The sequence below is a fragment of the Tiliqua scincoides genome, chromosome 7 (assembly GCF_035046505.1).
Source record: "Tiliqua scincoides isolate rTilSci1 chromosome 7, rTilSci1.hap2, whole genome shotgun sequence".
Classification (NCBI taxonomy): Eukaryota; Metazoa; Chordata; class Lepidosauria; order Squamata; family Scincidae; genus Tiliqua; species Tiliqua scincoides.
Genome location: NC_089827.1, coordinates 7,773,744 through 7,801,607, shown reverse-complemented (window position 1 = coordinate 7,801,607; position 27,864 = coordinate 7,773,744). Strand labels below are relative to the sequence as shown.

Genomic DNA, 27,864 nt, shown 5'->3' with positions numbered 1-27,864 from the left:
GCTAACAATGGGGGTCTCTGCATATGACCCAAATTTCCATCTAAAACATATGACAAGGTGTGCTAATGAGGACACATAAGGAATTTGTAGGGCCTGTCTAAATTTTAATCATAGAGTATAAAAGAAAGCTGTAAAATAAATGCCAGCATTGATTTTTCTTACCTATTTTAATAATAATGAAATTTCCCCCCTTTCAGACTGTAAATGTGATTGTACAGGATGAAGGCACAGAGCCTGTACCAGTAAAAGTGCTCAACTGTGACACAATTTCTCAAGTGAAGGAGAAGATCATAGACCAAGTATACCGAAACTTGCCTTATTCACAGTGGCCAAAGCCTGACAGTGTCGTCCTTGGTAAGTGTCTGTCTTTTTCTTGTTTGTTAATCATGTCCAGTGTCGATGAAGAAGATACTTGGCAAGATGGACTTATTTAGAAAGGACAGTCTCAGATTCTGCTGCTCTTACATTTGTGTTAGTGCTGTACAGGTAGAGCCTGTTTATCTGCAGATCTGGCTCAATGTGGGTCCCCTGGATTTCTGTATCCATGGTTTTCGTTATCCACCAGGGGTCTGAGAACGGATCCCTCATGGATACCAAAGCCCCACCTGTATTAGCTTTTTTCCTAAAGTTGCAGCATTTGGTGAAGGACAGTTCGTGCCTACATGGACCAATGTTGTCTAATGTAGTTCACCTGTTAACAGGACAAAGGCACATTAACTGGTTAATATGACAGCCAGCCCAATCCTAGTGGGGCTGCCCTTGCTACAGTGAAGCAGTGCCGAAACAGCTGCTGTCGTATCCTGCAGGGTCAGGGAGGCAGCTGGAGGTCTCCTTAAGGTAAAGGAACCTTAGTTCACTTACCTCCTGTTGAACCCCAGTCTGCCCAGTGGAGCTACTCAGATCTGAACCTGCTCAAATGCTGGCACAGAAACCCCGTATAGGGCTTTCAGGCACAAAATGGGCATTAGAATCCAGTGGAGGCCTCCTTCATCATCTCCGCCCCCTCCCAGCCCTGGACCATCCTCCCCACTCCCCTCCCACTCCCCTCCCACCCAGTTTCACCCCCTCTCCCCACCCAAGACTGCCCCCTACCTCTCAGCAGGGAATCTACTGGCAATGGTTCCCAGGGCTCCCCAACAGGTGAAGAGGCCCAGTGCCAGCCCACATCTGGCTGCCGTGACATGCCTTATGGCACTTCAGCAATGGCTGTCTTCCCGGAAGCTCATAGGGACCAGCACTTACACGGGATTGGATCAGGACCTTTAATTGCCTACTAATTGCAAGAGTCAAATGGGAAATGTCTTTAAAGGTATTCTCAAATATCCTGCTCTTCTATCTCCTGAGAAACCAGGACTTTTAAAACAAGCTTTACATTTTTGTTTGTATCATGAGTCACCCTAATGATATGACTATGATTTGACTATTTTTAGCAAAGAACTGGTGTGTTCGGGGGGGGGGATTACTGCAAGTAGTGCTGTTTCTCATGTTTCTGCAAGGGGGGTGTTTGTTTTTAAGTGAGACTACTTTTGCTGGGAGCAGATGTTGCAGAGTTCTGTAATGCTTCAGTGGTTTGCTAAATGGAAGCTCATTTTTGGTGCACACTGGTTTAATTGTACATCAGTAAAATGTGTTTTTCTTCTTGGTAATTGCTCCTCAGAGTGGCGTCCAGGTTCTACTGCACAGATACTCTCAGACTTGGATTTAACATCCCAAAGAGACGGCAGGTGGAAGCGCATCAATACCCTGATGCATTATAACGTAAGGAAGCATTTTGGGATAGCTGTTAATATCTGTTGATTGCTTCTCCATAGTGCTCAGCTGTCTTTGAAAGCTATTTAGCTGAGGCAATATGCTCTCCTTTTCCTGTCAGATCTCTGAGCAGATCCTGTTGTTGTTGTTGCTGCTGCCCCCTGAAGGGCCAGTGTGGGAAGCTAAAAGTCTCCAAAATTATGTAGACATTTTCTGTAACTTGGCAATTTGAGTGCCTCACTTGTTAAGAGGACAAAACGCAGCCTCTTTGGAAACCATATTCATTACTCTGGATAAAAGTTAGCTTTGTCTGCAGTCAGAACACAAGGTTGGCTGTCAGTTTTGCCTCAGATGAGACAAGCTTCCAGTAACACTTTAAATCTTGAAGAGCACAGTGTATCTTCTCTTTAGTGGGTGTCCGTTCCTTGCATGCAAAGAATCTGAAGGCTTGAATATTGAGTTGATTGATAGGGAAAGAACTTCCAATAATCAGTAGTTTGACTGGGAAGCATACTTCCCAGCTCAGCTCCATCATACAGGTCCAGCCTTTTTATCTGCAGATTTAGTGATCTGAAGGCCTTAGGAGTGGACCTCAACAGGTGGGAAACCCTGGCCTCTGAGCGGCCCGCTTGGAGGCAGGCTGTGCAGCATGGCCTTTCCCAGTTTGAAGAAACACTTGGCCAACAGTCTGAGGCAAAGAGGCAAAGAAGGAAGGCCCATAGCCAGGGAGACAGACCAGGGACAGACTGCACTTGCTCCCAGTGTGGAAGGGATTGTCACTCCCGAATTGGCCTTTTCAGCCACACTAGACGCTGTTCCAGAACCACCATTCAGAGCATGATACCAGAGTCTTTCGAGACTGAAGGTTGCTAATGTTCTAGGACTCATGGATTCAACTCACCATGGGTTCTGAACCAGTGGTGGATAGCCGGACCTGAGCTCCTGGATGCAGCCAGAGGTGTTCTCTGGTCACATCCGGGAGGCTTTCTGAGGCCTGCAGAGGCTGCATGCGACTTCTGTAGGCCTCAGAACATCTCCAGTTGCAACCAGAGAGCCTATGGACCGGACCTGCGGAATTGTGTGTGCAAGCTTAAGGCATATGACTGAACACTTTTTAAGAGAGCATAGGCAAGGGAAGTGGTGGTGTGTATTGGCACTTGCTTCTTGCATAGGAGGTAGAAGTTTCATGAAAGTAAGTCTTGTGTCTGCTCCCATGAACTATTTCTTTCTGTGGGTTTCCTTAAAGGTACGAGATGGTGCCACACTTATCTTGTCAAAAATGTGGGTCAACCAACAGCCAGAGGATCACCAACAAGACATGCCCGAAGAAAGTAAGTGCAATTTCATCTTGTCCATTCACAAACATCAGTGACCATGGTAAAATATTTTAAGTCCTTGGCATTTATTAATGGAAGCACTCCAGTTCCTCTTTCTTTCTGGCCTTCTCCCATTCCATCCTCCCTCCCGTGACCATGGTAAAATATTTTAAGTCCTTGCCATTTATTAATGGAAGCACTCCAGTTCCTCTTTCTTTCTGGCCTTCTCCCATTCCATCCTCCCTCCCGGCAGAGGTTGGTCGCAGGACAGAAGAAGTGCAAAGTGCTATGAAATGTTACATCCATGCTACTGAGCATAAGAAAGTTGCCTTATGCTGTCAGACCTTTGGTCCATATAGCTCAGTACTGTCTGCACTGGCTTGAAAGAATGTCCACATGGTTTCAATCAGATGTTGACAGTACTCAAACCAGAATTCTTGGCTGCAGTAAAAAAAATGTTTCCCAAGGCCAACCCCAGTTAGGTAGTGTAAACCTGCTTTGTAGAAAGTGGTTATGCAAAGGTCATGTACACCTGTAGGCTAGTATGTGATACCTGAACCCTTAAAATTCATTTAAAAGTTTGAGCTTTTTTCTAATCTGCTTCTCCCCCCCCCCCCATTCTGTTATGAATTAATGCCTTCTAAATCTAATTCCTTAAATACAGAGGCATGGCAAAAGCAAATGAGTTCTTTCCCCAGAGTTTGTACAAATTCAAATTAGAATGTTGTTGTTCTTCTTTTGCAAAATAAACGTTGCAGTCACGTTTTCCTGAGATTTTCTACATCCCTTTTTGTCTGCATACAAAAGTGTTGGGGATGACAGCCTATAATGGAACTCCTTTGAACATAGTTCCACTTAGAGACACTAAAAGCAGGATACTCTCCATCAGGCTGAAAAAGCCACCTTGGGAGTTGCAAAGTTTGCCGCATCCCCTGCTTTCCAACCACCCAGTGCCCTTTTTCACGCAGGAAATAGCTTGCGGGGGAATTCTGCAAAGGTAATATTTCATCCCTAGCTAATGCTTTTTTCATTAGTGGTTAGGTCTTTTAGAACTAGCCTTTGCCAGCTTGTTTGCTGGGAAAGCTATAAAATGTTAGCAAGCGAGGGCAGTGCTGTAGCCTATGTGACAGTGATTTGTGGGGTTCAGTGTTGCATACAAAGATGAGGAATTTTTCCCCCTAAGAAAAACACAAAAAAAGCTGGTTGTGATGAGATCTTGACTACAGAACCCGCCCCTGCCAATTTTACAGGACTGGCTCCTTGAAAACGATTTTTGCTTCACTTTGGTTTGAGGTTATTTTATGTGAATCTAGGCAGTTCCAGAAGTTTTTTTTCATCTATAATATACAAAGCAAATGGATTTACATCTCACTTCCTCCCCCTCCCCACCCCAAATGTAGAATGATGTCTAAATGATTTGGTAATACAGTACACCACTCTCTGCACCTGCACGGGGCCCCTCCAGAACGCAGCCCCGAATAGCCCTAAGGCCAGACCTGCCTCCCACTTCCTCCCAGAGGCCATTCTCTCTCTGCTTCCAAGATGAACAAAATTGATTGTACAATAGAACTAATGCAGAAACGCAATAGAACACTGTATCGAGCGCAGGTAAGGAGCAGACTGGAGATTTCCTTGGGATAAGGGGATATTTTTCCCTGAGTAATGCTCCAGCCTGCCTACTGGAATCTGTGCCAGGTAAATCACCAGTGCAAATCCAAGTGCTCAGGCTGGGGAGGGAGGACTGAATATGGTAGAAGCCTCCTCTGCCAATCCTGCCCTCTCCCAGGCCTGGTACGCCCCTGTTCCACCCTCCACCGCCCCAAAACACCCACTCCCTACCTCCATTCTGCCCTCCCGCTACTCTCTCCCACCCCTCCTCCACTTGGTGGAGCAGTCACCTCCACCAGCGGCCATCGGTCAGGATGACCGACTGGCATAGACCTTTCTGCAGGCACTGCTGACTCTCACATGGTCACAAACATGCTTTACAGCACATTTGCAACATTCTAAGCCGAGACAGCTGCTGCCACGCCAGTGAAACCCTGAATAGGACTGCACTGTCAGTGTCTTAAGAACGCCCCAAATCCCATTACAGATACAGACCATTCTTTAGAATAATAATGAATGAAAAACTGCAGAGTTCTGTTCATGCTTGGAGAACCAGCATTAGAGCTGTTTTGCTGGAGAGTTTATTTTATGACCCCTCGATTATTTTTAAGACTGGCTAAAGCTAAACTTATCCTCTATGGAAAATAAGAACTTTATTGAACAAGAGTGCTGTAGAATAATTGCAGTGTATCTATGGAGTTTGATTTGGTATTCTTGATTTTATGATATGCAAATAATATTAATTACAGGAAACTAAATATGCAAATTGGTTTCAATCCTCTGGCGCGTAATTTATAACACGGCCATCAGTGCAACATCGGTGAATTTAATTTTATTCACACAGTGGCTTTTAAAATTGTTGCTTTTGCTATTTTCAGGGCATGCCTTATTAGAGGAAGAAAATAAGATCTGGCATCTGGTTCGGCCAGTAGATGAAGTTGATGAAGGCAAATCGAAAAGAGGGAGCATGAAGGAGAAAGAGAGAACCAAAGCTATTACAGAAATCTACCTGACGAGACTCCTCTCTGTGAAGGTAAGATTGAGACATCAAGCTAATAGGCATAATCCCTAGCGAAGCCTCTTAATTTGCTGTGTTAGTATAAATGAATGAAGTCCTGAGTTACTATGTGGAGTCTTGTTTTTAGAGCTTAGTTAGAATAAAAGTATAGTGGACCCCCTCGTCTGATCTCGGAAGCTAAGCAGGGTCAGGCCTGGTTAGTTCTTGGATGGGAGACCGCCTGGGAATACCGGGTGCTGTAGGCTTATACCATGATCTCGGAAGCTAAGCAGGGTCAGGCCTGGTTAGTACTTGGATGGGAGACCACCTGGGAATACCAGGTGCTGTAGGCTTATGCCATAGTCTTTCGAGACTGAAGGTTGCCAACCAATAGTGGACCCTCCTTTTCTGTGGGGTCAGCATCCATAAATTTGAATATCTGTGGATACTGAGCTTGCCGCTGGAAGGACTCAGGGACCTCCCAGATGTGACCAGAAGTGCCTTCCATTTGTGTCCAGAAAGTCTTCTGAGTCAAAGGGAGGCCACTTCTGAAAGGCAGTTCCGGTTTAATTATCTGTGGAATTCAGTATTCACGGGGGGGGGGGGGAGGAGTGGACCAAGGGGGGTCCTGGAATGGACCAAGGACCCGCTGTACTGTTTATATCTTATGCTTCTGAGTATGTATTCTTCAGTTCCAGAAACAAGGCAGTATATTTTCCTTGCATGATAAAGAGAACTCCAAGAGAGAGGCAGAAAACCCACTGTTGTCATCTATTCATTGCTATAGTCTGCTATGTGTGGTTTCTACTAGTCTTAGAAGTCTCCATTGTATCCACTGGGGTTACGTTCCCACCCCACATCTGCAGATACCGGAAACTGCAGATAAAAGGAAACCTTATCTCTGTGCCACCACCCGTGTCCATTACCTTTGTTTATCTCCATTATTTATTTATTTATTTATTTATTTATTTATTTATTTATTTATTTATACTGGTATTTATATACCACCTTTCTTTGGTCGTCAGATTTCTCCTCAGGCTTTAATCCAAGGTGGTTTACACAGGCAGGCTGTTCTAAAACCCCGTAGGGATTTTTACAATTGACTAGTTCTAGTCTTTCATAGAACTCCTCCTTCCAGCTGGATTCCTTCCCGGTCTGGCCTCTCTCTGGCCCTTCGCCTCCCACGCTGCACTTGACTGGCAACTCCTCCTGGTCTGGCCTCTCTCTGGCCCTACATTACCATCATACTAAGCAAGAACATTGCTTTCTTTTATGTATGCTATAAGCATGCAAGCTTATAGAAAGACAAGCAGGCAGGCAGCCTGAATGCTAGAGGGACACAGGCAGAATTGGAAGCAGGAAATAGCCAGTAGCTATTCTGTCTGTGTAAGCACTACTACTTGTGTATTGGGTCACTGCAGACTAATAGAGGGCCCAGTCTTATCCAGCTTTCCAGCACCAATGCAGCTGCAATGCAGTCCCAGGGTAAGATAACAAAAGTTCCCTTAGCTTCAGGAGGCCTCCATGACTGTCCCCACCAGCATGCAATGGATGCAGTGCATACCCCATTGGCATGGCTGCATCAGTGCTGGAAAGTTGGATAGGATTGGGTCCTAAGTCAGTGATGTAATACCACTGTAAGCTGACAGCTCATGCACCAAGAAGTACAAAGCCTGTTTAAAGGATCGCCATAAATATGGAAATGTAGATAAGACCAGCCTGAATTTAGCCAGATCAGACAGATTTTCTCGGGAAATGCAGTGGAATATCGCAAGATGGGATGGCAGAACTCCACTGTGGCTTTTGCACATTTCTGCTAATACTTTGAGAAATTTAAAAAAAAAAAAATCTACGTAGGCAATAGAAACCTACACGCTTTATTGTAATTTGCTGAGCTGTCTGAAACACAAAAGAAGCAGAGCAAAAGTTCATGGAACCAGAATTATAGCTGCATTACTTCACCACCAATTCTTTCCTTTGCTGTCCCATTCATCAGACCTTGTACTTTAGTGTTCCTTGAGTAACCATGCTGAAATCTCCACCTCTTTAAACAGAGCTCTGTATTCTTTTTTCCTTCCCTCTCTGGATTATTTCCTATGGCTGATCATTTCATGTTGTTCATAAGAGCGTTTTCAACCCACTTATGGATGACAAATTCTGCACTTCAAGCTATTGAGATTCCTTGGTCATTTGGGATAAAGACCTGTACAGATGACTATAAATCAGTTTAGAAAGCATTTTTGTACATTTGAAAGAATATTTGGAAAATGCTACACTTGCACTATAGCCTGAATTTTTAATGTTTCTTTTTATTCTCCTTCAGGGTACACTTCAGCAATTTGTAGATAACTTTTTCCACAGTGTACTCGACTCAAACCACGTTGTACCACCAGCTGTGAAATACTTCTTTGATTTCCTTGATGAGCAAGCGGAAAAGCACGATATCAAAGATGAGGATACTATTCACATCTGGAAAACAAACAGGTGAGTCATAGAGGGGTACGAGCAGGAGAAAAGCAAGGGAAAAGCAATGATGAGACCAGGTTGCATAGCATCCACAGCATGGGTTTCTTTTACAAGGCAGGCACAAAAAGGGGTGGAGTCGTTTGTATCACACCTGTAAGCTGAGCTTTCCCATTACCAGACATGGCGGGTAATGCACGTCGTTTCTGTCTGGCGCTGAATACCAGTTGCAGGTGAGGTATATGCCCTTCTTCTCTTGCTTGTGAGCTTTGCAAAGGCATCTGGTTGGTCACTGTGGGAAACGAGATGCTAGACTAGATGGTCCTGCTTCTGGTTGTATGTACGATAATTCAGCCATTGGAAGTGATGCATCGGGACAAGGGTTGAGAACCCCTGCTGTAGCTGGTAATAGAAGGTCCACGCATACGAAGCCATTGATTCAAGTAACTGTTTAGTGCAGCCTGCCCCCTAACTGCAGTCCTCCTAAACTGGAGCAGTGATCATCAAAATAAGGGCGCACACAGCAGGAAAATCATTGCAAAGCCACTCAAGGAGAGAGGTGGATGCTTTAAAAGGCTGTACTCCTAGGCAGACTAACAAGAAAGTCCTGTTGAACCTGGGGGCACTTACTTCTCTATAAACATGCTCAATATTTTGTTGTAAAAGATATATGGCACAATCCTTTGCATGTCTACTCAGAAGTAAGTCCCATTGTGTTCTATAGGGCTTATTCCCAGGAATAAGTTTGTCTAGGATTCCAGCCATAGTTGGACTAAAATATGTGGAAAGAGTACACTGGTGTGGCAGCCTGAAAACATCCTCTTTTGATGTTTGCCATGATGATAGCCCCATTTTTTTTCCTGAAGATGTGATTTTCCCACTTGAGCCAACAGTCTGCACATCTAAATGTTCTAAGCTTGATCTAAGCAGTGACAGCCTGATGACTGCATACCACTTAGCATAATCTCCCTAAATAAGCTTACTTCCGTTCATTCCATCCTGGTGTTCTTGATCATATAGCCACGGCCGCTCTTAGGCTCTGCGGGGCCCTATTGGAAACATTTTTTTGTGGGGCTCCTGGTTCACAGCCAAGGCCTGTAGCATCTTAGATAAATAAAATTTTTTAAATGTCTCTGTGGTAGAATGGACACCAATCAAAATGTATGCTTAAAAAGTGCATGTGATTTCATAGGCCAAATGATCTAAGCACATTTTAATATAAAATTGCATACAAGACTTGATTTGCCCTAGCGGGCCGGGGGGGGGCACATTAGGTGCAGGGCCCAATTGTGAGGAATTAGTCCAATTGGCTTAAAGCCAGCCCTACATATGGCAGTGAAATTAAAATTTGCTTCTATTAGTGAAACTTCTGGCTTGCTTTTGGCTTATAAGACACAGAATCATATTCTGACTATGAAAATCATTGGCAGTGCATTAAGCCCTATTGAGTTTGATGGGAGTCACTGCAAGGTAAATGTGTGTAGGATTGTGGCCTTAAACATACAATCTAAACTGTAAATGTGGTAAAGAGGTTTAAAACATGTCTTTTGTTTCTTGGGGTTCCATTTTCTACTTGACCTTTGCTTCTTTAAATAAAAGGGTTGTCTTTATGTCTTTGCTTACTTCACAGCTTGCCACTTAGGTTTTGGGTGAACATACTGAAAAACCCCCATTTCATCTTTGATGTTCATGTTCACGAAGTAGTGGATGCTTCCTTGTCAGTTATTGCACAGACTTTCATGGATGCTTGCACAAGAACAGAGCACAAGTTGAGCAGGGTAAGTGTTAGGCATTCTGCTCTAGGTCTCTGTGTTTGAGAAACAGTGTTTGAGTACATTATGATAGACGGAGCCATGGTCATAGAAGAGAGTGCATAGATCAGTTTGTTTTCCCTTGGCTTTGATGGATGTTTATGCTGCTCCACAAGTTCAGGGGAAGTTCATTGCATAATCATTTAGTGACACATTTTCTAGGGCTAATTACTGTTTAGCATTTGTATCTATTATAAAGGATTTGCTGCATAGATTGGTCTTTGACGGGTAATGGATGTCTTGCCGTACCACCCTGTTCCCAGATAACCTTGCACTCCACCATCTCTGATCTCCTGCCACATATCCAATCCATCTTAAAGACTATTGAGAGCTTTATTCCAAGCATTTTGCTTATTTGGGCACCTAGGCATGTAGTGGATCCAATCGAAATGCAGCCAATCCTTAGCCCCTCTGCAGCCTTTTGTCCTCAGTATTATGAAGCAATTTTGTGTTCATTAGATAGTGATAATTATGAATAAGGTAAAGAAAAATGGAAAGAATAGCCAGGGCAAATTCAAAAGTACTTACAAGGTCCCAACAGTGGCAGGCAGAAAGTTATTCTGAGTGACTGGCAACTCTGGTGGTGATTAAACATCACTTTTGAGCCTTCTGCCACATTCACTGTTTGTCGTCCCTGGCTCCCAGAAACCCAGGTTCAAAGGATGGCTTGGAGCATGGACAGAGTATTGTAGAGGAAGAGAGAGAGTCAAAACAATAAAAAATGTAAATGATTCTACAGACCACTTGTATGAGACTGACGACACCCCTCCATGCTGTCATTTCACACTGGTAGCTCCCAAGGCTCTGGTAAAAGAAAAAATGCCATCAGTTCTTGTTATCCACTAAGGTTTCCTAATCATATTCCTAACCCTAGGGTTTCCTAACCCTATCAGATAACAAATTCGCAGATAAAAAATCACGGATCCCATGGGATAATGGGGTTACATGCAAGGGCTACCTTACCTGCCATCGGAAGAAGCCAGCAGATTGTAGCAGGTCTCTGAATGCAGCGGAGACCTGCCCAGAGGCTGCAGGATCCTTCAGAATGGCTGACGGAAGCTTCTGCTAGCCATTTTTAAGGGGTCCACAGTGGTCCCAGGCACCATTCTGAAGGTCCCTGCAACCTCTGGGAAGGCCTCTGCACAGCAGATAACGAGAACAGAGGTGCTGATAACAAGATAACGGATAACGATACATGTTGGCAACCTTCAGTCTCGAAAGACTCTGGTATCGCGCTCTGAAAGGTGGTTCTGGAACAGCGTGTAGTGTGGCTGAAAAGGCCGATTCGGGAGTGACAATCCCTTCCACGCTGGGAGCAAGTGCAGCCTGTCCCTGGTCTGTCTCCCTGGCTATGGGCCTTCCTTCTTTGCCTCTTAGCCTCAGACTGTTGGCCAAGTGTCTCTTCAAACTGGGAAAGGCCATGCTGCACAGCCTGCCTCCAAGCGGGACTCTCAGAGGCCAGGGTTTCCCACCTGTTGAGGTCCACTCCTAAGGCCTTCAGATCCCTCTTGCAGATGTCCTTGTATCGCAGCTGTGGTCTACCTGTAGGGCGCTTTCCTTGCACGAGTTCTCCATAGAGGAGATCCTTTGGGATTCGGCCGTCATCCATTCTCATGACATGACCGAGCCAACGCAGGCGTCTCTATTTCAGCAGTGCATACATGCTAGGGATTCCGGCACGTTCCGGGACTGTGTTGTTTGGGACTTTGTCCTGCCAGGTGATGCCGAGGATAACGATAACAATAACAGGATAACGATAACAGGTGCAGATGATGGCAGCAGTTCTGCCCCTCACAGATACTCGAATTTGCCAATAGCAAGTTTATTTTACATTTAAGAAATTTCACATATAAAGAGAGCTTATTGTCGTTTCTGCAAGCCTAAAGCTTTTCTTTACTCAGGGTGTATCATTAACTGAAGCAGCAGTTGCCACAAGGAGAAGTAGAGTTGGAAAAGAGAGGCAGGGGTCTGTAGCCGCTACTGTGCCCACGTAGAGATTAGAATCCAAAGACCAGTTACGCACATTCACCCATTTGAGGTTACCTTATTGGCAGTGATGGAGACAATCTCTCCACCTCAATACTGCCTGTCTTTGGAATGCTCTCCTGGGTCCGTGCACCTGACACCTTCCCTTATGAATTTTAGGCATCTGATTAAAATGGCATATCTGCTCTGATCTTTTAAATTTTTTTAAATATCATTAGCAGTTTACATTGATACTGTAATTATATAATACTGTGTCTCAGAGCTGTGTCTCTGATTACAGTCTGTCTCATTATCTACTGGTGCGGGAGTTTCAGAATGTTTGTGCTGGCCTGTTTTATCTGCTGCGGTGGTAGGGGAGATCTGCTGCATCTCCTGACTATCTTTGCAGCCCTCTCTTCCAAACAGGCTGGTTGGTTAGAAGTAGTCTCTCTCTCCAGGTGCCACCTGCCCAACCTGTTTGAAAAAAGAGAAGATGATAGGAGGGTGCAACATTGACAAGGGGAGGGGTTAGGAAGAGGTGGAAGGTGATATGGGGCATGTGTTCAAATGTATGTATAAGAGCACAATCCTAACCAACTTTTCAGCACTGGCATAGCTGTGCCTGTGGGGCATGTACTGCATCTTGCAGTTGGGGGGTAATCGTGGGGGCCTCCTCAAGGTAAGGCAATGTTTGTTCCCTTACCTCGGAGCTGCATTGTCCTTTAGTCAGAGCTGGAAAGTGGGTTAGGATTGCAGCCTAAGGAAAACAAGAAGAAAAGGGGGAAAACAGGAACAAAATATTTGGTGTTGTTGGTTCAGGCACTACTTACGTTTGGGTCAAGGCTGTCGTCTGTTCTAGCTAAATCCTCACCCATGGACTGTACTTGAAAAGTCAACTTAGTTTATCTTTCATCTTTTCAGGATTCTCCGAGTAACAAGTTACTCTATGCAAAAGAGATCTCTACGTATAAGAAGATGGTGGAAGAGTAAGTAAAGAAATCAGTGGGTTTGTGTCTGTTCCCCTGCTGAGAAAAGGAGTTAGTCCTTTTTCATCAGGTGTCCCCACATAGGGCAGTGGTTCCCAAATTTTTTCAACTTGCAGCTCCCTTGACCTACTGTCCCATTGCGTGCGGCTCCCCATTGGGCCTTCAATTCTATACATTGTATTAGGGTGGCAGGTTTCTCCCCTGGCTGGTGTCCATGCCTCCCCAGGGAGCCACAGCTCATAGTTTGGTTGGCTGGTTGGCAACCTTCAGTCTCGAAAGACTATGGTATAAGCCGACAGCACCCGGTATTCCCAGGCGGTCTCCCATCCAAGTACTAACCAGGCCTGACCCTGCTTAGCTTCCGAGATCAGACGAGATCAGGCATGTGCAGGGTAACAGTTGCTGGGAACCACTGATATAGGAGTATGTTTGTTAGAAGTGTTCCCTACATTAAACCGATACAATAAAAATCATTTCTTGATGGTTTTGACACATCAGAAATGAACATGGAAAGTGGACGAAGGATATTTACACCTTCACCAGTAATCATGTGAACCTTTACTTTGATAAATTACAAAATAAGTATTATTTGCTGAATTCTACTCCATTTATTTTCAGGACAGGGAGAGTTTGTTCAGACTTAATGCATTACACTTTTACATCTTCTCCTATTTTTATCTGCAGAGGTGGCTTGCTGTCATATTTTGCTCCATGGGAATGCTTTTGTAATGACTTCTGAGAAAGAGCCATAGTGTGGAAAAATGGTTTAGCAGAATTAAAAACGTATGGGCGCAATCCTAACCCATTTTCCAGCTCTGACATAAGGACAATGCAGCTCTGATGTAAGGGAACAAACATTGCCTTACCTTGAGGAGGCCTCCATGATTACCCCTCAACTGCAAGATGCAGTACATGCCCCACAGGCACAGCTATGCCAGTGCTGAAAAGTTGGTTAGGATTGTACCCTATGTCAGGTTTTCCAGACACAACTCTGGCAGGATGTGTGGAGTCTAATTCATTCTAGATTAATCAACTATGTATATGACCACTTTAAACCATTGCTGCCTAAATGTAACCTGAAATTTTTGTACCATGGGAACATTGGGCCTCTTCACATATTGCATTTTTAATTAATACAACAGAGTCTGGACTGGCCATGGTTTCCTGTGGAATATATACTGTGGCAAAACATGGATTTGTTGCTGTGTGATGTGTGATATAGCCATCAAACAGCACTTTTTCTTCCATTGGTTAAACAGAGAGTCCTCTGCTTCCTGTCTACATCAGCACAGCACCGTAAAGCATGGTTAAGCATCTTTATACCATTCTTGGGTACTTGCACAGTTTGTAGCAATGATAACACCAGAGTAACATCTAACTGCTTATGCAGGTCTTAAAACTGCCCCTATCAATAGGAATTCTGGATTAGTGCTAGTCTAATAACTGGGGGTGGGGAAAATATATTTCGTAGTTCATTGCATATGTTAAGTTATATCTTGGATATAAATAATTTATTGTATAATTTCAACTGAGAGTTTGTTTGTTTGCAGTTTTTACAAAGGTATTCGACAAATGATCCAAGTGAGTGACCAGGATATGAATACACATTTAGCAGAGATTTCGAGGGTAAGTACAAAATTTCCCTGGAAACTTTGCAGCTTGGTACTCAAATCCAATGAACATTTCTGCCTGTTTCTGGAATCCTTTGAATTACAGTAGGCCCTCCTTATCTGCAAGCTTGGTATATGCAAATCTCAGTATCCGCAGGTGCCAAGCCTACTGCTGGAGAGCCTCAGGAGGGGTCCCCCCAGGATATAACCAAAAGTCAATTCCGGTTTTTGCACCGGTTGCGTCCAGAGGTGTTCTGAGGCCCTCCAGCCGTGAATTTAATTATCCACCGAATTCAATATCGAGCATTAGTAGTAGTAAACCTTTATTGGCATTAAAATAAAAAAACAACAACAACATCAATAGCAATAGCCAGCCCGGTGGCTGAGTTGCCGAGAATGGAAATCAAAACATGGGACTAATAAAGGAAAAAGGGAGGGGAGCAAAGGGGAGAATGGGATCAGGGTGGAGGTTTGAGCCTGGAAACTACAGAGAGAAAATCAGCTATTACACCAGTAATGGTCACAGAGTTGTCGCTCAGGAGAACAGATAAGGGGTCGGTAAAAGTGCCTGAAGAAGAGAGCAACAGGGGATTCAGGTGCGTGACTCGAAGAGATTGATGGGCCGGGCAACGGAGTAGTATGTGATCCAGAGTGTCCAGTTCTAAAGAACAGTAGAGACATAATCTGCGATCACACGGCAAATTGGAGAATCTGCCAGAATGGACAGCTGAAGGGAAGATATTAAGTCTCACAAGCATGAACGCTCTCCTCTTAATAGGATTAGTCAGTTTAATGAAATAATTGGAAGGGCGGGTAATTGAAGGGTGGAAGCCAAAGAATTGGGGAGAACAGGTGGGGTTAAGATTGGAAAAAAGTTGGTTAAATTCGGATTCCCAAAGTTTAGACTTAATAACTGAGTGGGCCTTATTGAGATTAATATCTGCGAGAGGTTCCGGGGAGAGACCTAGAGTCAATAAGCTTAAACCACTTAGAAAGATAGGAGTCCTTTAGTAGGTCTTTCAAAAGGGACTCAGAGTAAGTGCTTAAATGAAGGCGGAGCCAAAACTTGAAAGTAAGGGACCACGCAATGGTGGAAGGGAGGTGGATCCCTAGTTCAAGCAAAAGGGTGGATAGTCTAATTAAATTGGGGACCCCCAGAATTTGTCTAAGGAACAAGGCTGCCACTTGATCCAGATCTCGGTTTGCAGCCTCAATCCAAATAGGTACACCGTACAACAACTGGGAGATAATTTTGGCTTTAAATATGTGGAGGGCAGCAGGAACGTACTGGTTGCCGCTGGAAAAGTGGAATCGGGCAATCGTGTTTAGTTGAAGTAAAGCTGAAGAGATGGCAGATTTCCTGTGAGGGAGCCAACTGTGACGGAAATGGAAAGTAATCCCCAGATATTTGAAAGTTTGAACTTGTTGAAAAGAAAGGTTACCTATCTTCCAAGGGAGCGGGGCCCAAGATTTAGCGAAAACCAAAATTTTGGTTTTCTCGGAGTTAATTATTAGATCATTGGAAATACAGTAATCTTGAAAGGAGGACAGTGAGTGACGAAGGCCAGATCTTGTGACAGACAGAAGAACTGTGTCATCTGCGTAGAGAAGAATAGAAAGGGGGACACCATTGAGGGACAGAGGAGAGTTCTGATGTCTAGAGTGTACCCCTCTACAACAGAAAGACCCACTCCCAGCTCTACCAGTTGTCCAACCACTGCTGACCCCTCCTGTTGACTACCAGATCCCTCCAGTCCTCCCCAGACTCGACCTCTATCCTCAAGCTGATATCATGGAATATCACAGGATGGGAGAAAAAGAAATTTGATCCAAGTTCTCATCAACTTTTTGTCCCTCTTCGATATTTTTTTTCTCCAAGAGACTTGGTCTCTGACCTCGCCCTCCATCCCTGGCTTCACTCCTCATCACCTCCCTGCCTTTAAATGCAAGCAAATGGGCCGCCCTTGTGTAGGCCTATGTTGCTTGACTAGCTCCCCTTTTTGGTTCTCTCTATCCCCCCTCCCTTCCCAGTCTCAGTTTTTTCAAGTTTTTTTTATTCCAATGCAAGGAGCTCAAGATTGTTCTGTTCAATTTATATATTCCTCCCTCTGACCCCTCTTCTCACGTTATTTGGAATGAGGCTAAGACCTCTGCTGCCAAACATTTGGCTTCTATGCCCACAGCCCTTCTTTTAATTATGGGTGACCTTAATACCAGATTGGGCCCAAATAACCTCGCCTTGGCCCACTTTATGAATTCAATATCTGTGGTAGGTCCTGGAATGGATCCTCTGCCGATACCAAGTGCCCACTGTATTTTCCTGCTCAATGAATAATTCATTTTTTATTTTATGCTCTAAAGTAGTTTTCCCAAATTCACTTTAATAATTTGAGGGCATGCTTACTTTGCAAGTGTTCATTTCTGCGAAACAGATACGTTCACTCTGGTTTATTTCAGCGGTTCCCAAACTTTTTAGCACCAGGTTCCACTTTTTAAAATAACACTCTATCAGGACCCACCTAGTTTTACCAGATTTTTTTAAAAAAGGAGATCTAGGAAGAAATAATGTTTTATTTATTTACTTATAAGTAACAGTAACCAGAAAGAAAGGCCCCCAAACATTTGTCTGCCTATATTTACACATGTTTGCAAACTGCAGGAGCTCAGCTTCTTGCAGGGCAGTTAGCAGCTGCGGTATCTGATTTCTGAACAGCTTCAGGGCTTGAGGCAATTAGTTATCTGATCTTTCCATCACCCTTTGGGAACCCAACACAAATCAGGTAGCTACCCACCAGTGGATCCCAACCCACAGTTTAGGAACCACTGGTTTATTTGATTCAAAGGATTTGGGGTTTCCTATAAACTTAGCTGTATGAAAAAGGACAATGGGAAAAAAATGTATTTTTATCATGTGTTGAGGACCATAACAAAAATCACAACTGGTTTCAAAACTGCTGTATTTTAGTGGAATTGCAGATGCCATGGATCAATTATATGTGTGTGTTCTTGAAGTTCAGTTAAATGGAGATTGTTTTACTGTGAAATTTGTTTGCTTCAGTCTGTTACGTTTTTAAACTGTAACTCATAAATTCCAAATATACAGAACTGCAACTGGGTGTCCTTCAGAAGGAACTAATTTGATCCAGGCGCAGTGTGCCCTGTTCAGCCCAAATGCTCTTATGGCCTGTAGACATGTCTGAAGCCAAACTTGTGGTTGGACTAAGGCTGCTTGCCGGATCTGTATTCTTCTTTCTATGATGGAGAAAGCATGTGGTGGCTGTAGCAGACCCGACCAAAAGCCATGACGTGGCAGAACTGAAATTGTCAGCTTCCCTTCCTCACCAAGCCAATATCTATTAAAAGGTTTACGAACCAAGGCTGGAATATGGAAAAAAAAAAGAATTTGCTTCATATCTGGTGCTCCTGTATGTGTTTCATTAAAGCTCTTTACACAGCAGCTGTACTCTTGACGCATTATTTTCCTTCTTGTTTAACAGGCACACACAGACTCATTAAACACCCTTGTGGCTTTACACCAGCTCTACCAGTATACTAACAAATACTATGATGAGGTAAGTTTCCACCATCTCAATAACTTAATAGCCTTCTGGGCTGTGAGTTCTGCCTTACCTTGGCTTGGATTTCTGCAAGAGAACTCCAGTTCTGATACACAAGGGCATATGGGTGCTACTGCTTTGAAGTCTTTTAAGCATGCTTGGAAAAATCTATCCAGATATCCATAATAAAGATGGCAGATTTCTTGTGCGCATCTCCATTGTAACAACTGAAAATTCTACATTCTGTGGAGCTGCATTTTGTTACAGCACTGTGCATTTGTCAACCATAAGCACTTGGGTTAAATAGCTTTAAACAATGTATCCAATTATTAAATATCTCCATGCCCTCAGACATCTTCAACCTTTTTCACGCGACAACCAAAAAAAAAGGATTAGACTGGTGACCCACCTTGCAGCTGCTGATCCTACGTCTTCTGGCCTTGCCATTGCATCATTTCCAGCCCATCCTCTAGTCACCCATTTGATTCTGTGCCACCCAATATCAGAGGTTGCAGAAGGCTTCTGTGGCTGGGATTGCTGCGGTGGCCCAGTTGTTACCCTGCACAAGCCCGATCTCGGAAGCTAAGCAGGGTCAGGCCTGGTTAGTACTTGGATGGGAGACCGCCTGGGAATACCAAGTGCTGTAGGCTTATACCATAGTCTTTCGAGACTGAAGGTTGCCAACCATCTCCCTATACTGAACACTATCTCCCGATCTTGTCTGATCTCGGAAGCTAAGCAGGGTCAGGCCTGGTTAGTACTTGGATGGGAGACTGCCTGGGAATACCGGGTGCTGTAGGCTTATACCATAGTCTTTCGAGACTGAAGGTTACCAACCAACCCTTAACAAGCCACATCCCTCACTCTTTTCATGGACAGCAGCAGTGAGGCAGCTGCCCTCTCTGACCATTGCCTCCCAGCCTGAAATGACGTCAAGGGAGCAACCAGCCCTTCTCCTTCCAGGTTGCGGTGATCACATCCCAGGCCACCCAGCCTCTCGCGAGTCCCTATTCTGGGTGCTCCACAGGCTCCTCTTGCCATTGTAAAATAAGTTAATCTGAAGCTGCTGCGATGACCTTCCCCCATAAGAGGCCTTGCAATCCCATTGGGGTCGTGATCCACAGGTTGAAGATCACTGACTTAAACAATCTTCCAGTTTAGACAGCCTCAGACTATTGAAGCAGCTGTGCAAAAATATGGTCCTATTAGTCCTCTTTCTGCAGCATTTTCTGATGTATTTATTTTATTGGGTGATCCTAACTTTATTGTGAAAGGTTTTCAAGGCCTATGTTTGTCATCTTTGAATAATTATGAATTCTTAGAGATGAATGCTACTGCAAGTCCCTTTTGTATATACAAAAACTTGTACATGGTGGTAATCTGTTTGTATAATGTGTGATTTGGGCCTTGCATAATAAAACACTGACTGCAGCTCTGAATATGTTTGGAAACAAGATCCTTTGAGATCCATAGGATTTATCTCTTCCTTCATGCATATAGGATAATATCCCAAGTGACATCTATCACTCTATTTAACAACCACCATTTGTATTTTAATCTGATACCTGCTGTACAAAATACATGGATTACTGTTTAAATTAATTGGGGCCTAAGAGTTTACAGTCTCTAGCCATCGTTATCCTATTAAATAAGATAGCATGGGGAAATGAAATGTATGGGTTATACACTTTTGGACTACACTGGAATGAAAACAGATATATCAGCAGGCTTAGCATTCACAGGTACTCAAATGGCTGATGCCATAAGAAGGGCCCACTGTATGTCATTCACACACTGAGGGGGGGGGGTTCATTGTGTACCCCCCACACCTGTTTGCAATTAAGTGACAGCAGAGTGCCACTTTAGGTGAGACAGAAGCATGTCCACATGCTTTTAGGCTTGTCCAGCAGAGGTGGTGTTTTTCTAATTCTATACACTTTATTGTTCTAGTTAATGCTGTCTATTGTCTGTTGATTTTTTTTTTTAACCAATAACTCCTTTTTTGTCTCGTAAGCATTTTGGGAAGGTCTTGGGGATTTGTGTTGTAGGAACATGGGGTGACTGTGAAAACCAAAACGGAAGCTGAATACCTAGTCTCGTGCTTTGGAGTTCTGAATCCTGGTCTTTTATTTTCTTTCAGATCATAGATGCACTTGAAGAGGACCCAGCTGCACAAAAAATGCAGCTTGCTTTCCGATTACAACAGATAGCAGCTGCATTAGAGAATAAAGTGACTGACCTTTGATTTTGAAAGCTGCAATAAAGACGCTGAAGATGTGTAAATTCATTCTTCCTGATAGGGAAAATAAGGTTCTATTTTTTAATGTGTAATTACAACTTTAAATGAAAAAGCAGATTTCATTTTTTATAGCAAAGCTGTAATGTAAAGAGTTTTTACTGTAAATTATGCTTCTAATTAAAATCTTGTGTTGTGTGTGAATGAATTTCCAGTGGGAAATGAAGGGAAGTCCTTGGGGGAGGGAGGGGGGTGGGTAAAGTTAGAGTTCATTTAATCAAATAGTACAATCTTGAAGCATCAGCATTTTTTAGAATTCATTATGCTAGTAAATTCACTACCTATAGCATTCTTTATACTTTAAGCAATATTTGTATTAGAAAAGCGATAGCATATTGGAAAACTAATGCAATATCCCCCTTTTGATGTCAATAATTGGACATTGATTAAAAAAAATCTTTTGGAATCCTGTTTTCGATATTTTGCTCAAATGAGTAGAATAAAAGAAGCATTTGCTTTGATTTGTTTGTGAAGACATTGAAATGGATGTTGGTACCATAAAGCTTTGCATACATGAAAACTTCTGAAAACAGTGACTGCAGCTCTCAAGTCCACTTTTCCCAAAAGACAGTGGGCAGTGGACATACCATAGATGATTTGGGATGTTTGATCCTTTTAACTAGGTTGCTGCTTAAATATCCCTAAGGACATAAACCTTAGCCAAAAAAAAAAAAAAAAAGTGTTTCACCATAGAATTAAGTTTGGAGACATGCAGAGTGCATATGGCCCTCAATGTGAAGTTGCAGAAGAAGATTACTGGGACCTTTCAAATAGCCAAAACTGGTCCAGTGAGCCTCCAGTTTTTGAAAATGATTGTTGACAAAGCCATGACTGTTTTGCCCTGTGATTGTCACACAGATCCTAAATGGCACACCGAAGGTGAAAATGCCTTATGAAAAGTCCCCCAACTGCCAAAGCAAACCCAGCCAAGGTTGGGTAAAAGTCCAGTGTGATATGCAGGGCTGCTTTAGTGATAGCAAGGGGGTGGTCGTGAAGGTCTGTTTATTCAAGGTCCAGAAATACCTGGATCTTGTTCTAGTGGTGACCTGCCCCAACGAGTGTTAAGATGGTATCTTATCCCTGGGGACAGAAATACTGATGTTAAATCACTAATTTGATTCAGAAATCATGGTAAATCAAATCAGCCTTTTCGGAGGTTTACCTTTCAGATTGTTCTTTCTTTGTTAGGTTTCTTATATATGCTAATGTGCCTTACTTGTACTAATTATGTGGATTTCAATGGTTTTGTAAAGAGAATCATATCAAGAATATTTATGTGTTGTTTGATGATTTTTTTGTGAGAACCCCTGACCAGCAGAATGCCTGTAATTAGCTTTTTGCCAATACTGTGCTGTTCAATTCAAATATGTATATCTTTTATTGGAATGGTTCATAGGATTTTTTTTAATGAATCTTCACACTATCATAGGAAGATCATGATTTGGTTTTAAACAAAAAAAGACAATCCTGTGTTTGTAATATAAAATGTTCATTGTAATAAAATTCCATGCCTCCCCCCCATCTAACCTGAATACCACTTGAGCCTTGGAATGCTGCAATGGATTGAATAATCTTCATTAACATATTGCTGTGGAAATTTAAAGTAACTTGTCAGCAATGTACAATGTGTGTTTACAATATTAGTCGGCTTCCTGGCAATTTGATAAAAGCTTGGTACGTTATCTTAAATTGCTATGTTGCACAAAAAAAAATCAACCTTTGTTGCATTTGTTTCTTAACTGTAGTTTTTAGTGGTTCGAAGTGTTTTCATGTCGCACCACCAATGTGAACTCATTACCTTTTTGCTTTTTTTTGTGCTGTTTCTGACCTGTTACACCTTAAACTCTCTTGGCTCTCAGCACAGCAACAGAGTTTATGTTGGTACTTCTCCCTGACCCAGAGTTAATCTATCTTGGCCTTTAAGTTCATTGTCAATTGTATCAATGTCGCCTTTTTGGTTTCTCTGGAGTCAGCCACTGGTTGCTTAAGACTGATCATGAAGTCCATTGGCTAGAGTGTAAGTGGGGAGTGAGTTTCCTTAAAACAGGGGTAAACAGGGTCTCACTTCTTGTGTCTTTCTTTTTTATATGAGACTTTAGCTTTCATCTCTGTACTTGGCTGGAATGTCAGTGCATCTGGAATGTAAGGAACTATAAACTGCGTGGATCTCTTTACCTAAGAATTCTGTGTCAAACTAAGCCTCTCTGTTTACTTGCCTTCTGTCTGATCAACAAAGGTATACAAGCTTCTTAATCTTTTTATTTTGTCATTATTTGTAAATCCTGTTAATTGTAAATCAAATACATTTTTTTTCACAAAGTGTCATATTTGAATGGTCTAAGTATGTTCCTTCATTTCAAGAGTGAACGGGGGGTGGGGGGGTCTGTAAAGCCATACAAGGTGAGCTTTTGGCAATGTTCCCCCATGAATTGTTTAGGTCACAATCTGACGTGTCAGTAAATTTCTTAGTGTGATTGGGAAGTATTTTTTCCCCCACCATTTCAAAGTGCAGGCATCCCTCCTATATCCGCAGGGAATACGTTCCCTTCCCTCCCATGGATATGAGGGAACCCTATAAAAATACCTCCCCATCACATTATTGGAAGCAGGAAACACAAAAACTCACAGGAAATGAGGCGGACTGAAAAGAACACGCGCTTATAGAGTTCAGAGAGCCTTGCTTCCTGTGTTTCCTGCTTCCATTTTGTAGTTATCCAAGGAGGAGATCCTGCAAACACCAGCAGTTAAGTAAATTGCACAATGGGGGGGGGGCGTTTTTGAACTGCAGATAATTGAAACAGCAGATACTGGTTCAGAGGATATGGGGGAAAAACCGTACCCACCTTTCCAGATACCATTTATTTGAGTACCACTGCCAACAGAGATGGCTTCTGTGTACAAAAGTGGGTGGCATGTCCCAAAGGTGTTACCAACATGAGGAAGAGGCTTCTCCAATTGCTGCAGTCTTCCGATCGCTTTTTGGCTTTGAACTCTTTTTACCTGGTGTACTGCCTCACCAGCCGTTGCCACATCTAAGAGGGCCAGGCAGGCTGAGAAATGTTGAGCAGCCCATGTAGCGGTGGGGCAAAGTACCTCCCCTCATATTGTCAAGTACCACTAGTGAGTGCCATTCATTTTCCTGGCAGACTTTTGCTTTCCTTTTCCTGCTTTTTTAGAAAGTAGTGGGAAGAGAAGGCAGAGAGAGGTGGTAAGGGGTGCACATGCAAAACCAAGGGAGGCAATGGCTCAAATAGCAACCAGTTAGCATTAGTGGGCTGGAGCAACTTCCTTATGAGGAAAGACTACAGTTTCTGGGACTCTTCAGTCTAGACTCTAGAAAAAAGGCACCTAATTGGGGAGAGGGAACATAACAGAGCCATATAAAGTTATGCAGGGTATTAATTGGATAGAAGGATGATCTTTTCCTTCTCACACAACACTGAAACCAGGGGACATCCACTAAAATTGAGTATCAGGAGAGTTATAACAGACAAAAGGAAATATTTATTTACCCAACATGTAATTAATCTGTGGAACTCCTTGCCACATGATGGTGTCTGGCCTAGATGCTTTTAAAAGGGGATTGAACAATTTTATGGAGGAAAATTCCATCATAGGTTATAAGCCATGATGTTTATACTTCCTGGTTCTATAAGTAAGGAAGTAGCAAGGGATGCAAGTATCTTGTCTCGTGTGCTCCCAGAAGCATCTGGTGGGCCACTGTGAGATACAGGAAGCTGAACTAGATAGGTCTTTGGTCTGACCCAGCAGGGCTTATGTTCATAAGTGGGAAGTGGCACTCTGGCCTGGCCTTGCCATCAGCCCAGCATGTGGTGGCTAATTCCCATAGACGTTTGTTATTACAGTTATATTATGCTATTCCCAGGCATGATATTTTGCAACATAGAACAATAAATTCAAAAAAATGAACACTAAGAAAATCAGTATTGCATAGCACAGTCATTGATCATCAGTTACAGAAACAGTCCAAAAATCTGGCAGAACAATTGGTTTTTTAACATACTTCTAAAGACGGGAAAATTGGGTGCTTCCCGCATCTCCTGTGGTGGACATCCCAAGCTCAGGGGATCCTCGCATAGAAGGATCCCTTTTCCCTGCAAACGTCCTGTAGTGGTGGCGGTGTGTCCAAAACAAGTTTGAACCCAATTTGAGCTGGCCCGGGGGGGGGGAAGGAGGGGGATATGTCTCTGAGATGGGGATGGAAGTCTTACCCACTCTGGGGAAAGGAGTCATCTACGAACAGAGATCTCAATTAAAACCAGCTTTATTGATTATAACATACCATTGAGGATCTAGGCTTGGTCCACGTGAATCAGTGTAAAGGGATGGCCTAGTCTTGAGTTGCAGTTGGGAAACTGTTGCTTTAAACGTTCTGCACTCAGTCATTGACAGGCCAGTCTTATGGGCTCTTGTTACTGGTCGAACTAGTGCTCAACCAGCAGCGAATGCCTTACAGCAGTTGCAAAAAACACTCTGACAGTGCATGAAGCCACATGCTGCCAGAGCGCAAGCAGGAAGACTGGAGCCTTCCCACATGTGCTGGGGCAGTGAGAAGAACCCACCAACACGGGTGAGACAGGACACAGTGGGAGAGTGTGGAATGTGGGTAGCAACAGGATCAAGGGTAGGACAGATTGGGTCCACAAAAATCCTGGTACCCTTCCAGGAGTCCCTGCAGCTTGGGTTGAGGAAGACCTGCATCAGTGAGCTTGCTAGTGCAGGTAAAGTAGACCCCTTTGTGTTGTAGAGGCTAATCCCTGGTTAAGGGAATGAGTATTCCCTTACCCAGAGGAGATTCTGCACACAGCCTCCCCAGGCCTCAGACCACCTCCTGGACATGACTGGAAGACTCTTCTGGTTGCATCCAGGAGGTCCTTGAGGCCCTTCAGCAGATGTGGGGTTTTCACTGGCATTTTGTCAAATCTGTGGGTGCTTGAACCTGCAAATGAGAAGAGCACACTATATTCAGTGTTCATCTATGTGCATCGAATTTACCAGTATAAGGAAACAATGGATATAACTGTACTTTGTGTTCATGCATTCTGCTTTTATTTAATATCTCAATGTAGTTGAAGATTCCAAAACAAGAGCCACTGGAAGCTGTGATGCTTGGAAACAAGGATATTCGGTGAGGTCTGGTGATACTAGGATGGTGAACAAGGGCCAGACTTTGTTCAGTAAAAGGAATATACATCAATTGTCCTGTACAGCCATCGCCCGGCACTGCTGACTACCAAAGTGGCTGATCTTGAAGGGAAAAGCCCAAATGTGCTTTGCAGAATTAAACGGCTCAGCTCACATCTTTCTATACAATCTGGGATAAATTGCTTTTTGAGCCTGAAAAGTCTTTAAAAAAAAAAAAAATTTCAAAGTAGTTATCAGAAAAAGAGGCAAACTGATTCGTCGGTTGGGTTGAGTACAATAATAGCTTTTTTTTTTTTTGAAAGCCTTTCTATAGCTTGGTTTTGATGGGTGGGAAAAAAAAAATAGCTCCCCGCCACACACTGCGTCTCTGAAATCCCCTTTTCGCTCTTCTAATTCTGAACAATGTTTTGGGCTAATTTAATTCTCCTCAAAAATTGAATGTTGAGCAAAATGGTTCTCTTTCTCTCCACCCCCCCCCCGAACCTTTAATCCAGTGTGTAACAAGAAAGAAGCGAAACGAGGGAAAAAGTGTCCCTTTGATACTCTTAATCTTTTCTGTCCTGTGGCTTGGCCCTATTCAGCGCGAGATCACACAGGCTGGTTACACGGCCCGAGTGCCAATCCCCGGGATATTAAAAAATACCAGCATCCTGCAGCTGCGTCTGGGTTCGGAGTGGTGGCACTGCCAATTGTGAAGCTGCCTCAAGGGTGTTTCTTGGAATCTCATTGTGATGAGCCTTGGCCCTGTTCCTTGCTTTCCTCCCGCTGTTCTATTCGGCTCCGACGCGCACCTTCGCAATTTGGTGGCACCTGCTGCAAAAGCAATGTTGGCCTCCTGAAGCCGATGTAAGAAGCCCATTCCCAGGGAAAAGAGGCAATTAGGATCTTTTCAGTCAACCACAAAAAAGGGGGGGGCAGAGGAGGCGTACAAATATAGCGCTAGCAAGGGTATGAATCAATGATGCAATAGCCCGTTAACACAGGGTGCAGTGGGAAGGGGGTAACCTTGGTGCTGGCTTGCGTGGGAGGGAGATCTTAATTCGCTCCTTCAAAAAAATATCTATCGGAACCTGCTCTTGCTCGACACTAAAGGAGGCAAGGGCACAGCCTCCTGGAGGAAACCAATTAAACAGTCTGTTGCTGAATGGAACAGCTTTACAGGTTTTTGCTTTGCTTGCTTGCTGAATTTGTATCCCACTTTCCTCCTTGAAGGCATTCAAAGTGGCTTACAAAAATGCCCATCAGATAGCTTGGTAGGCTGTGTCCACCTGCCTCCTTTCTCCTCTGTCATCCCTCCTCCTACTCTCTTGATTTGAAGAAGAAGAGAAGAATGGGGCAAATGAGAGGGTATGGAGGTGAGACACAGTAAACAAGAGCGGTGGGTGCCAAACTCGGCCCTCAGGCCAGATCTATTGTCCAAAAAATGCCTTCCCTGTGCGGCACTTACCGTTCTGCACCACAGCCACTTACTTTCCAGCTGTTGACCACAGAAAATTGCACTGGGCAGCTGCTTCCACCCAAAAATCCGGTAACATAGCCTGCTGGGGCAAGCTTCTGGGGTGATTAGCTGGAAAAAGAAGTGACTGTGATGCAGATCGGCAAGCAGCATGCCTCACGGGAAGGCATTTTCAAGACACAGCAGTCCTGCGGTTTGAAGACAGCCAAACTATGGTATCAGTGACACTCTAGCCCAGGGGTGTCCCAACATTTTGGCAGGAGGGCCACATCATCTCTCTGACACTGTGTCGGGGGGGCTGGGGAAAAAAAAGAATTAATTTACATTTCAAATTTGAATAAATTTACATAAATGACTATATTAGAGATAGAACTTGTATGAATGAATGAAGGTCTTGCAGTAGCTCAAGGCCTATAAAAGGCCTTGCACAAAGCAAGGCTAGCCTTTCCTTCACTGCCAGTACTGCATCACAGATGTGAAACAGCAAATAGTGGAGGGAGCCCTTGTCCCACAGCTCAGGTGAGAGGTTGAACAGTTGTCCTCATGCTGAGAGCAGTTGTATAGGGCCAGCATGGGCTCCAGCAAGTCTCTGGAGGACCAGAGGTTCATTGGAGACTGGGGGCTCCCTGAGGGCCTGATTGGGAGCCCCTGAGGGCCACAAGTGGCCCCCAGGCTGGGGTTTGGGCACCCCTGCTCTAGCCTAACACTCTTCTGTCCTCTGCATGAACTTTTCTGTGCAATTTCAACTCTTCCTTTTCAAGTCCAGGAGGAGTAGGAGTAACAGAAGGCAACTTGTAGGCTGTTAGATAAGGGGCAGAGGTGCTGGTAGGACTTGCGCCAAACAGGTAGGCCTGCTTAACTAAAAGGCAGACATAGTCTTACAA

The 27,864-nt window shown here is 43.7% G+C and overlaps 1 protein-coding gene and 1 pseudogene across 2 annotated transcripts in view; one reads left to right on the top strand and one right to left on the bottom strand.

The window, feature by feature from the left end:
* PLXNB2 (plexin B2) overlaps window positions 1-22,691 on the top strand; it is a 364,491-nt gene extending 341,800 nt beyond the window's left edge. For both annotated transcript variants that reach the window (XM_066633179.1, XM_066633180.1), the window contains 10 exons: window positions 198-354; window positions 1,658-1,758; window positions 2,996-3,080; window positions 5,552-5,706; window positions 7,994-8,154; window positions 9,764-9,911; window positions 12,831-12,895; window positions 14,446-14,521; window positions 18,003-18,077; window positions 20,203-22,691. In XM_066633179.1, coding sequence (XP_066489276.1) covers window positions 198-354; window positions 1,658-1,758; window positions 2,996-3,080; window positions 5,552-5,706; window positions 7,994-8,154; window positions 9,764-9,911; window positions 12,831-12,895; window positions 14,446-14,521; window positions 18,003-18,077; window positions 20,203-20,307 — 1,128 coding nt within the window. In that variant the 3' untranslated portion in view covers window positions 20,308-22,691. The remainder of the gene's footprint in view (window positions 1-197; window positions 355-1,657; window positions 1,759-2,995; window positions 3,081-5,551; window positions 5,707-7,993; window positions 8,155-9,763; window positions 9,912-12,830; window positions 12,896-14,445; window positions 14,522-18,002; window positions 18,078-20,202) is intronic.
* Window positions 13,186-13,302, bottom strand: LOC136657863 (5S ribosomal RNA; annotated as a pseudogene).
* Window positions 22,692-27,864: the final 5,173 nt, after the last annotated feature.